Here is a 12341-nt window from a genome sequence, read left to right as displayed (position 1 = left end):
TGCAAGGTTCAGTGTTGGGAGTCATGGACCAAGAAAGGGATCTAAGTGTCGTCGTTGATGATACTTTGAAAACTTCTGCTCAATGTGCTGCTGTGGCTAGGAAAGCAAATAGAATGTTGGGTATCATTAGGAAAGGGATTGAAAACAAAAATAAGGATATTATTCTGCCGTTGTATCACTCCACGGTGCGACCGCACCTCGAGTATTGTGTTCAATTCTGGTCGCCGCACCTCAAAAAAGACATAGTGGAATTGGAAAAGGTGCAGAGAAGGGCGACAATGATACAGGGGATGGGACGACTTCCCTATCAGGACAGGCTGAAACTGGGGCTCTTCAGCTTGGAGAAAAGGCGGCTGAGGGGAGATATGATAGAGGTCTATAAGATGAGTGGAATGGAACGGGTCGATGTGGAGCGTCTGTTTACACTTTCCAAAAATACTAGGACAAGAGGGCATGCGATGAAGCTGCAGTGTGGTAAATTTAAAACAAATCGGAGGAAAAGTTTCTTCACTCAACCCATAGTTAAACTCTGGAATTTGCTGCCAGAAAAAGGTGGTTAAAGCGGTTAACTTAACGGACTTCAAAAAAGGGTTGGACGGCTTCCTGGAAGAAAAAGCCATAGAATGACAATGGACGAGGGAATAATACAGTATTTCTAGGATGGGCGGGACAAATTGCTTGTTCTTTTGGCCGCTGTCAGTGACAGGGTGCTGGGCTCAAGGGATCCTTGGTCTGTCCCAGCATGACGATGCTTATGTACTGACAGCCACAATGGCAGGCCCTCGAGCAGCCGAATCAGGTCCACATACCATGGCTGCTGGGCCCTATCCCGAACCACCAACACAACAGGTCCCCTGTGAAGACTGATTCGGTGCAGGATTCTTCCTATCAGAGGCCAAGGGGGAAACAGTAGAGAAGCACCAACTCTGGCCACAGCTAACACAGGACATCCAAGCTTGCAAACCCGGGCTGCCTTTTTGGCTGAAGAATATGGGTACCTTGGCATTCTCCTACGTAGCCATAAGGTCTACCTCTGACGTCTCCCAATATTGACAAATTAGGAGGAACACATCCGAGGACAACTCCCACTCTGCCGCGTCCAGAAAAGTCTGAGAAAATTCACCTGGGTGTTGCTCTGCCCTGCAATATGCACTGCCGACAGGCAAAGAGCATGAGCCTTCGCCCAATCCAGAAGATGGAGTGCCTCGGTCACCAGAGGCAAACTGTGGGTGTCCCCATGAAGACTGATATAGGCCACTGCCATAGTGTTGTCCGACAAGACTCGTCAAGGTGTTTACCACTGCTCTCGATTCCAAATGATTGATGGGCCAAGCTGCCTCGAGCGAAGTCCAATTCCCTTGTGCAACCCGAATGAGACAATAGACTCCCCCCACCCTGAGAGACTGGCATCCATAACTATGACCACCCATTGTGGAGAGGCCAATGGCATGCCTCTGCAAATTGGGAGGAAGAAGCCACCACGCCAAGCTGCTCCTGGCACTGTCCAACCAGGGAAGATGCTGCCGATAGTCCAGTGAAGTCGGCGACCATCTGATAAACAGGGAGTGTTGTAGGGGACGCATGTGCGCCCTCACCCACAGCACCACTTCCAGGGTGGCCACCATGGAGCCCAGATCCTCAACATAAACCCAGATGCAGGGACTGGGCATCCAAAGCAGAGTGCGCACTTGCGACATCAACTTGATTTGCCGACCATCCAGCAAGAAAACCTTCCCCTGCCTTGTCTCAAAGCTAACTCCCAGATATTCCAAGGTCTGAGTCGACAGACGTCAACCCTTGGCTCTGTTGATCACCCAGCCTAAAGATTGTAGGAGGGCTATAACGTTTTCAGTGGCCACATGACTCTCTGCACTGAAGCCACTCAGATCAGCCAGTCATCGTGATAGGGAAGCAGGGATGCAGAAAAGCCGCCACAAACACCATGACTTTGGAGAAGGTGCATGGAGCAGTGGCCAGATCAAAGAGGAGAGCCCGAAACTGGAAGTGACGACCCAGGATCACAAACCAGAGGAATCTCTGGTGAGGCTGCCAAATTGGGATATGCAAGTATGCCTCCCAGAGATCGAGAGCAATCAAGAACTCGCCAGGCTGAACCGCCGCAATGAAGGATCACAAGGTCTCCATGCTGAAGTGCCGAACCCTCAGAAACTGGTTCATCCTTCTGAGATTGAGAATGGGCCGAAAGGCATCCCCCCTTCTTGGGAACCACGAAACTGATGGAATAGCGACCCGTGTGAACCTCGAGCTGGGCACGGGAATAATGGCCCCCAACTATAGGAGGTCTTACAAAGTGGCCACTACTGCCGCCCGCTTTCAGCACATGGCACAGTGGGATTCCAGAAAATAATCTGCGACATGAGGGTCAAATTTGAGCTTGTAACCTTCCCGCACCACATCGAGAACCCACTGGTCCGAAGTGATCTTGACCCACTCCGGGTAGAAAAGGGTCAGCTGACCCCCTATCTGCTCCACCACAGAGTGGGCCTGTGACCCATCATTGGGAGGTTGAGGCGCTGCTCATGACGCCCATTTGTCATTTTGTAAGGAAGAGCGCTGCTGAAAATGAGAGCACTGAAAAGGCACCGAAGACCATCCCGGACGATACTGGTGCACCTCGCAAAACAAAGACCTCGAAGACCCCTGCCATAGACCGGGCTTGTGTTTATCCTCAAGGAGGCGCTGTGACTAATCCCCCAAGTCCTTCACAATCTTCTCCAGGTCCTCCCGAAACAGTAATTTACCCAGAAACAGCAATTTGCTCAGGGGCTGCTTAGAAGCCATGTCTGCCAACCAATGACAGAGCCACAAGAGCCACTGAGAGGAAACCGCCACTGCCTTCAAGCTTGGCCGAAGCTCGGATCAAATCATATAAGGCAACCGACAGATAGGCGAGGCCCACGTCCATCTTAGAGAACCCAGGAGCCCCAGACAGATCAGTTTCCTGCTGGTTGATCTCCAGTACTGTACTGTTTTGGGATCTTGCCAGGTACTTGTGAACTGGATTGGTCACTGTTGGAAACAGAATGCTGGGCTTGATGGACCTTTGGTCTGTCCCAATACTTACGTATTTATGAATGAAGCCAGCTACGACAAGCTCTAGCAGCATAAGAGCTACAAACGGAGGCTTGAAGAGCCAGAGTCAGAGCAGCCACCTCAAATGAGCGCTTCAGGGAAGCCTCCAGATGCCGGTCCTGCATGTCCAACACTACTCCACCTTCTACAGGTAGCGTAGTCTTCTTGGTGACTGTTGTCACCAGGGCGTCTACCTTGGGGAGAGAGAGAACTGCTCCCCTCGATCTGCACCCACAGAATAAAGCTACGCCATGGCTTTGGCTACCTTAAGGCCATCATCCGGATCTGCCCACTGTGCAGAAATGAGTTCCCGAATAGCCTCATGAACCAGGAACACCCTCAACGAGCACCAGGTACTAGTCATCGTAGGATTAATCGCCTAAAACGTGGTGACCTCCAGGTCCACAATATTCACAGCCTCTAAGGCTTGAGAAATAACAGATGGCAGTTCCTCCTTGTGAAAAAGCCATACCGCAAAGGGGTCATCCATCTCTTCATGGAGCAGCACCCTTCAGAAGGAGCCACCAGAGACGGGGCAGCCATCACAGGGACCAAAGACCCCTCCTCAGACAGCGAGGCCATCTGCCTCCTTTTGAGTGTGGGATCATCCCCAGAAGAGGCAGGCAGACCCTGATCCCCACCGGGGCCCCAAGCTTTGGAGCCGGACTCGCGTGAAGGACAGCCCGCTTAAGGACATAGGCCTGGTGCATAGGGAGGACAAACTCGGGAGAAAACAAAAGTCTCCCAAGCCTGTCAGGCCCAGCAGTCCCCCCAGACCCCCCCCCCCCCCCCCCCCCCCACTACTTCACTGTCAAGATGGGAAGAAGCCAGAATCGAAACCACAACAGAAGCTGCCTTAGCGGCGCCAGAAAGAAAATGGCGTGCACACCATGTGGTTCAGCACAGGAAAATGCGCCAGAGGCAAGAGATCCGTCTCCCTCTGCTAGCCTCATCGCACTCTGCGCTGCACAAACCGGCTGCAGAATGCAGTTTCCCACATTGAGAACAACGTTTTACAGTCTCCGTTGCCATTCCCTGAAGTCAGACCGCACAGGGAGAGAGATTACAGGAGCCAGCACTTACCCCAGCCACCGACCTCCGAAGCAGCGGGACCTCCCAGCAGAGAGCTGAGCAGGAACAAGGCAGAGCTCAGACTGAAAACTGCACACTGAATGCACCCTTTTTTTAAAATTCTCTGTGATTTTTTTTCTCTCTTTTTGTGAGGAGGAAGGGAGTCTGAGCAACCTAACCCAAATTCAGCCTGGGAGGAGGAAAAAGTGGAGTGAGGCAGGGACCCGGCGACCAAGTATGCCTCCAAAGTTGGCACCCTTGGCAAACACCCCCTTGCTCAACTGGCCACCTGGCCCAGGAGCACCCTCAGGGACCTTGAAAACAGGAGCTGGAGAGAAGCCGTCCACTACCTGCTGGAGATAGAGATATACTAACTGATGCAGGGGCTGGCCATCTGGTATCATTGCCTTCAGTCTTGTTTATCTCTATCTCCACCTGCTGGTAGACGAACATAACCCACCAGTTTCTGGATTCATCTGCTGCAGGCGCTAAGAAAGGAGAGTTAATCCCTTTATTCTTCATGTCAAGCTACAGCCAAAACAAGCTTTTTAAAATTTGTTCATACCTCCAAGCCAATGCAAAACTTTATGGGAATTTTTTTTTAAACAGATTTATTCCTTATGTAAAATGGAGAATACATGTGCAGATTTTTGGCCTGCCCGAGCACTATGTGGAGCTAATTATAAAAGCTTGGAAGATGCAATTTAAACATTAATGTTTAATCATTTGTCTAAAAATTGCCTTCATCAGAACTTAAATGGTGTATCTACTTTTTTATGCAATATGCTAATTTACAATATGAACATTTCAGACAGACTACCAGTTGTTTGTTCTGAGCCAAAATCTTTGCACTCTTTTCTTCAGAGAGGTTCAGGTTGGTTTTCATTTCTTCCAGTTCATCCTTCAATGACTTTGCTCTAGCAATGGCCTGTTGAGCACTAGGTAAAGAAAAACAACCTCAGGTTTAATTGTAAGTTTAATCAGATAAGTGAAGCACAAAAATCTCTTGCACCATGGATGAGTACCAAAAACTGTCAAGTTAAACTGGAAAAAAAAAAGTGTTTTTACTGTGAGCACTGCCATTTTAAAGCCGTGGTCCCGTGTTTTTCATTGACAGTTACTGAAACCTGCTTGTTTAAAAATACTATCAACATCCTTCTTTTAGATTAATTGTATACATCTTGCTCTAGATGATCAGTTATATATAATAAAGCAATATATGATAAAATTACTGTCCATAACAAAACTGGAGCCAAAATTCCAAGCACTAAAGACTCATACAATATCACATTAAAACAGTCTCATTTGCACCCATACTTAAAAAGCAAAATATTGTCAATGAGGTAATTTGTCCACTGACAATATTGGCAGTCACTATGGAGGCCAGCTATTTCCAATCACAGTCCATCTGCCTTTTTTCATAATGTGTAAAGATGATCTTTTAAACATATAAAAAGAATCTATGACTGATGTCACAATACTAAAGCTTGTCAACACTGCTTTTCCTGTACTTTAAAATATAAGTATGAGTCTCTGTATTGTCCAATAAGCAATATATACAGAACTCTAAGGACAACTTGTTGTCAATGAGGCAATGCTTCCATCCATAAAAAAAATAAATGAATTGCCCACATTGTCATTTTAAGAAATGTTCATGACTTGCCAACCATCACTATCATTTAGATAACACCTGTTATAAAAAATATGGAGCTACAATACTATTCTAGTAAGCAAAGTAAGATGGGTGCATGCTGCTGTGGCTTGTGCTGCATTTTCAACTTTAGGTCTACTGGGCTTCACTTGTTGGATTCCACCTCTACTTTTGACTGGTCTATAGTTCTTAGTACTCCATGAAAGTATCCCTAATTTTTGTTCATACTTTGTTCCTGGATATTTAACCTATTATGCTGAACTCTTTCCCCCCCAATTTACTAGCATTCCACTTGCTTTGCTATCCTGCTCACATGTTTAATTTGGCATAATTGAAGGTTAATCTCCTCAAGATCCAGCATTAATTCCTCTTGCCTTTACTTAAACAATTTTATTGTTGAATAAGCAAAATTCAAAGACAAAACATTACACTCTGTTCAATAAGTAATGGCAACAATGCTATCACCAACTATGAAGACGATCAATGCATAAGCAGCCTCACCAGTTTTGTTTTTACCATTCCCCCTCCTCCCCCCCCAAAAAAACAAAAACATACTTTTTCATCCCTCCTTCAAGAAAAGGAGCAGCATGGACTATATTTGCTCTTATGACCCTCCACACCATAACATGATTCTCTTAACTCTAAGTGAATTCCACCCCCACCAGCCCTCCTCCCTCCTGTATCCACCTTTTCCTTCCTGTTGATAACCTAATAGAAACCGCCCCCCACCCCAAAATTTTTCAGGATACAGTTTTGTGCTCTGGAAGACAGACTAAGTAGGGGTCCCAGATGAACAGAAAGATCTTTTGATACTTAAGGCGAGTCCTGTGTCTCAGGTGTCTAAAAGCAAAAGGGAGTGAAAACTTTCTCCAACGCCTGTGCTGTGTCCTACATCCATGTTTGCAAGATACATTTTTTTTTCCCTGCTATACAGTACTCAACACAGATTTGCTCCCCTCTCTCCCAATCCGAATGCATCCATATTACCCAGCAACCAACCCACCAGAGATATTTACAGGCTGACTAAGCGGACAATCCATGTAACTCACCACCCCCACCCAAAAGGCTGGAATCCCACTACAAGACCAAAACGAATGTGTCCATGTGTTGTCCATAACATTACACCTAGGTTAAAGGGGAGAGATCACACATCAGGTCCGATAAGCTTGGTTTTGAGAAAAGTATACCTTGTAAATCACTCTAAACTCTCAAAGTAGCACCATGCACCTGACTTGGGATAATCCTAATCTGGAGCAAGAGACTTTAGCTATCCTCTCCACTCTCAAATCATGATTCCATCGATCAATAAGAACTAAGTTGTCCTTTGGAGACCCATAAGCATAGCACCAGGTATGGAAAGGAGCACTGGGAAGAAGATAGGAGACAAAGACCTATAAAAAGATATTCCAGCACTTAAAGATCTCAAATAGCTAGCAACCTTGTAGAAAACTGCTATACTACTTTACAGATGGTTACACCCTTGTGTAACTTTACCGAATATATGGAAGTGGTAGTGAATTGTGTAGTGTGGGATGATTTTTCTCATATTTAGGGACCGGCCCAAAAAGTGCAGGATTTCTGGGCTGAAGTACTATGATGCATCAAATTACAAATGTTTGATAAAAACACAGAAGGTAAAATTATGTATCATACCTGATAATTTTCTTTCCATTAATCATAGCTGATCAATCCATAGACTGGTGGGTTGTGTCCATCTACCAGCAGGTGGAGATAGAGAGCAATCCTTTTGCCTCCCTATATGTGGTCATGTGCTGCCGGAAACTCCTCAGTATGTCGATATCCAAGCTCCATCCGCAGGACTCAGCACTTAGAGAATTACACCCACAAAGGGACACTCTGCCCAGCTCACCACCGCCGAAACGGGGGAGGGGAATTAACCCAGCTCATCCCCACACAAGTGGGGGAGGGGAATCCGTCCAGCTCATCCCCGCGGAGCGGTGGAGGGACACCACCCCGCCGATGCGGGGGGATCTGGCTTATCCTGCAACCGCAACCGCGGGAGGAGCTGACTGACCCTAACACCGCCGAAGCGGGAGGGGTACAAAGCTGCCCTACTGCCGCACGAAGCGGGAGGGAGCGCCGGCAGAATTTAAGTCTCAATCCAGCCCCGTAAAACGGAGGGGAGAGGAATGCAGCAGCTCACTGTAACACAAATTCGTCTCAACTCTTGAAGAATCCATTGAAAAACTTGAACACGAAGTCCTCCTGAACAGGAACTGAAGACTAAACTTGAACCTGAAATGCAACCAGAATATAAACAATACAGATATCTGGGAGGGGCTATGGATTGATCAGCTATGATTAATGGAAAGAAAATTATCAGGTATGATACATAATTTTACCTTCCATATCATCATGCTGATCAATCCATAGACTGGTGGGATGTACCGAAGCAGTACTCACCCAGGGCGGGACATAGAAATCCCTGACCGCAACACTGAAGCTCCAAACCGGGCCTCCGCCCGAGCAGCCACAGTCAAGCGGTAATGCCTGGAGAAGGTATGGGCCGATGCCCAAGTTGCCGCCTTGCAAATCTCTTCCAAGGAGACGGACCCCGGCCTCTGCCATCGAGGCCGCCTGAGCTCTAGTGGAGTGAGCCTTCAGCTGGATAGGCGGCACCTTCCCCGCGGCCACATAAGCCGCTGCGATGGCTTCCTTGACCCATCTTGCCACTGTAGGCTTAGCAGCCTGCAGACCCTTACAAGGACCTGCAAACAGGACAAACAGATGATCCGACTTCCGGAAATCATTGGTCACTTCCAAGTATCTGATGATGACTCGTCTCACATCCAGATATTTGAGAGCAGAGTATTCCTCTGGGTAGTCCTCCCTACGAAAGGAAGGGAGACAGAGATGCTGATTCACATGGAAGCGAGAAAATCTTGGGCAGGAAGGAAGGCACTGTGCGAATAAGCACTCTTGCCTCAGTGAACTGCAGAAAGGGCTCTCGACATGAGAGTGCCTGGAGCTCGGAAACTCTTCTGGCTGAAGTGATAGCCACCAAAAAGACTGCTTTCAACATCAGGTCTTTCAGAGATGCCCTTGACAAGGGTTCAAAAGGCGGCTTCTGCAGGAAACAAAACACTCCTTGGAATCACTGTGGATTGAAATTCCATGTGCAAAGGGGAAAAGGATAGTGATAGGAGTGTACTACCGTCCGCCTGGCCAGGACGGACAGACGGATGCGGAAATGTTAAAGGAAATCAGGGACGCAAACAAACTGGGCAACACAATAATAATGGGGGATTTCAATTACCCGCATATAGACTGGGTTAATGTAACATCTGTACACGCAAGGGACATAGGATTTCTTGATGAAATCAAGGACAGCTTCATGGAACAGCTAGTTCAGGAGCCGACAAGAGAAGGAAAAATACTAGACTTAGTCCTTAGTGGTGCTCATGATCTAGTGCAGGGGGTAACGATACGAGGGCCGCTTGATAACAGTGATCATAATATGATCGGTTTTGATATTGGCATTGAAGGAAGTGAAACTAGGAAATCAAGTACGCTAGCGTTTAACTATAGAAAAGGTGATTACGACAAAATGAGAAAAATGGTGAAAAAAAAAGACTGAAAGGAGCAGCTCGCAGAGTAAAAAACTTGCATCAGGCGTGGATGCTGTTTAAAAACACCATCCTGGAGGTTCAGGACAAATATATTCCACGTATTAGAAAAAAGGGAAAAAAGACTAAACGTCAGCCGGCGTGGCTAAACAGTAAGATAAAGGAAATCATTAGAGCCAAAAAACAATCCTTCAGAAAGTGGAGAAGAGAACCAACTGAAAGTAACAGGATAGATCATAAGGAATGCCAAGCCAAATGCAAAGCGGAGATAAGGAGGGCAAAAAAGGACTTTGAGAAGAAATTAGCGTTGGAAGCAAAAATACATAGTAAAAATTTTTTTAGATACATTAAAAGCAGGAAACCGGCCAAAGAGTCGGTTGGGCCGCTGGACGAAAATGGTGTTAAAGGGGCGATCAAGGAGGACAAAGCCGTAGCGGAGAAATTAAATGAATTCTTTGCTTCGGTCTTCACCGAGGAGGATTTGGGGGGGACACCGGTGCCGGAAAGAATATTTGAAGCGGGGGAGTCGGAGAAACTAAACAAATTCTCTGTAACCTTGGAGGATGTAATGGGTCAGTTCAGCAAGCTGAAGAGTAGTAAATCACCGGGACCTGATGGTATTCATCCCAGAGTATTAATAGAACTAAAAAATGAACTTGCGGAGCTACTGTTAGAAATATGCAATCTGTCCCTAAAATCGAGTGTAGTACCGGAAGACTGGAGGGTAGCCAATGTTACTCCGATTTTTAAGAAGGGTTCCAGAGGAGATCCGGGAAATTATAGACCGGTGAGTCTGACGTCGGTGCCGGGCAAGATGGTGGAGGCTATTATTAAGAATAAAATTGCAGAGCATATACAAAAACATGGACTGATGAGACAAAGTCAGCACGGATTTAGTGAAGGGAAGTCTTGCCTCACCAATCTAATGCATTTTTTTGAGGGGGTAAGCAAACATGTGGACAATGGGGAGCCGGTTGATATTGTATATCTGGATTTTCAGAAGGCGTTTGACAAAGTGCCGCACGAAAGACTCCTGAAGAAATTGCAGAGTCATGGAATCGGAGGTAGGGTATTATTATGGATTAAGAACTGGTTGAAAGATAGGAAGCAGAGAGTAGGATTGCGTGGCCAGTATTCTCAGTGGAGGAGGGTAGTTAGTGGGGTCCCGCAGGGGTCTGTGCTGGGTCCGTTGCTTTTTAATGTATTTATAAATGACCTAGAGATGGGAATAACTAGTGAGGTAATTAAATTCGCCGATGACACAAAATTATTCAGGGTCGTCAAGTCGCAGGAGGAATGTGAACGATTACAGGAGGACCTTGCGAGACTGGGAGAATGGGCGTGCAAGTGGCAGATGAAGTTCAATGTTGACAAGTGCAAAGTGATGCATGTGGGTAAGAGGAACCCGAATTATAGCTACGTCTTGCAAGGTTCCGCGTTAGGAGTTACGGATCAAGAAAGGGATCTGGGTGTCGTCGTCGATGATACGCTGAAACCTTCTGCTCAGTGTGCTGCTGCGGCTAGGAAAGCGAATAGAATGTTGGGTGTTATTAGGAAGGGTATGGAGTCCAGGTGTGCGGATGTTATAATGCCGTTGTATCGCTCCATGGTGCGACCGCACCTGGAGTATTGTGTTCAGTACTGGTCTCCGTATCTCAAAAAAGATATAGTAGAATTGGAAAAGGTACAGCGAAGGGCGACGAAAATGATAGTGGGGATGGGACGACTTTCCTATGAAGAGAGGCTGAGAAGGCTAGGGCTTTTCAGCTTGGAGAAGAGACGGCTGAGGGGAGATATGATAGAAGTGTATAAAATAATGAGTGGAATGGATCGGGTGGATGTGAAGCGACTGTTCACGCTATCCAAAAATACTAGGACTAGAGGGCATGAGTTGAAGCTACAGTGTGGTAAATTTAAAACGAATCGGAGAAAATTTTTCTTCACCCAACGTGTAATTAGACTGGAATTCGTTGCCGGAGAACGTGGTACGGGCGGTTAGCTTGACGGAGTTTAAAAAGGGGTTAGATAGATTCCTAAAGGACAAGTCCATAGACCGCTATTAAATGGACTTGGAAAAATTCCGCATTTTTAGGTATAACTTGTCTGGAATGTTTTTACGTTTGGGGAGCGTGCCAGGTGCCCTTGACCTGGATTGGCCACTGTCGGTGACAGGATGCTGGGCTAGATGGACCTTTGGTCTTTCCCAGTATGGCACTACTTATGTACTTATGTACTTATGCTCTTAGCACCAGGTTGAGATTCCACGCAGGCACCAGAGTGCAGAGGAGGGCGCAGGTGATTAACTCCCTTGAGAAAGCACACCACATCTGGCTGCGAAGCCAGGGAAGCACCCTTCAGGCGGCCCCTGAAGCAAGCCAGAGCCGCTACCTGGACTTTAAGGGAACTGAGCGACAGGCCTTTCTCCAGACCTTCTTGCAGGAACGCCAACACTGAAGAAATTGGAGCAGTGAAGGGAGAAAGTGAGCCTGCTTCACACCACGCTGGAAAGGTACGCCAAAACCTGGCGTAAGCAGTAGAAGTAGAGCGCTTCCTCGCTCTCAGCATAGTGGCGATGACCTTGTCTGAGAAGCCCTTCTTTCTCAGACGCTGCCGCTCAATAGCCAGGCCGTAAGACCAAAGGGGGAGGGATCCTCCATCACCACGGGACCCTGATGCAACAGGCCCTGCTCCACTGGCAGCCGCAGAGGATCGTCCACTGAGAGCCTGATTAAGTCCGCAAACCAGGGATGTCTGGGCCAGTCCGGACCCACCAGGATTATCTGGCCCGGATGCTTTGCCACCCGGTCTAGCACCCTGCCCAACATGGGCCAGGGCGGGAACACATAGAGAAGCTCCTGTGTCGACCACTGTTGGAGAAGAGCATATACTCCCAGGGATCGAGGGTCCCGTCCTCTGCTGAAAAAGCGCGGCACTTGGCA

General features: G+C 47.4%; 1 protein-coding gene across 6 annotated transcripts in view; it reads right to left on the bottom strand.

Moving 5' to 3' along the window:
- LRMP (lymphoid restricted membrane protein) overlaps positions 1–12341 on the bottom strand; it is a 391035-nt gene that overhangs the window by 302142 nt on the left and 76552 nt on the right. For all 6 annotated transcript variants that reach the window (XR_003943302.1, XM_030213974.1, XM_030213975.1 and 3 more), the window contains exon 8: positions 4985–5102. Coding sequence is in view for 5 of the 6 variants with exons in the window: in XM_030213974.1 (XP_030069834.1) it covers positions 4985–5102 (118 nt within the window). In the remaining variant the exon portion in view is untranslated. The remainder of the gene's footprint in view (positions 1–4984; positions 5103–12341) is intronic.

This window comes from Microcaecilia unicolor, chromosome 9, assembly GCF_901765095.1.
Source record: "Microcaecilia unicolor chromosome 9, aMicUni1.1, whole genome shotgun sequence".
In the NCBI taxonomy this organism is placed as follows: Eukaryota; Metazoa; Chordata; class Amphibia; order Gymnophiona; family Siphonopidae; genus Microcaecilia; species Microcaecilia unicolor.
The sequence above is the reverse complement of the archived record's forward strand: the minus strand, read 5'-3'. Positions and strand labels throughout refer to the sequence as shown.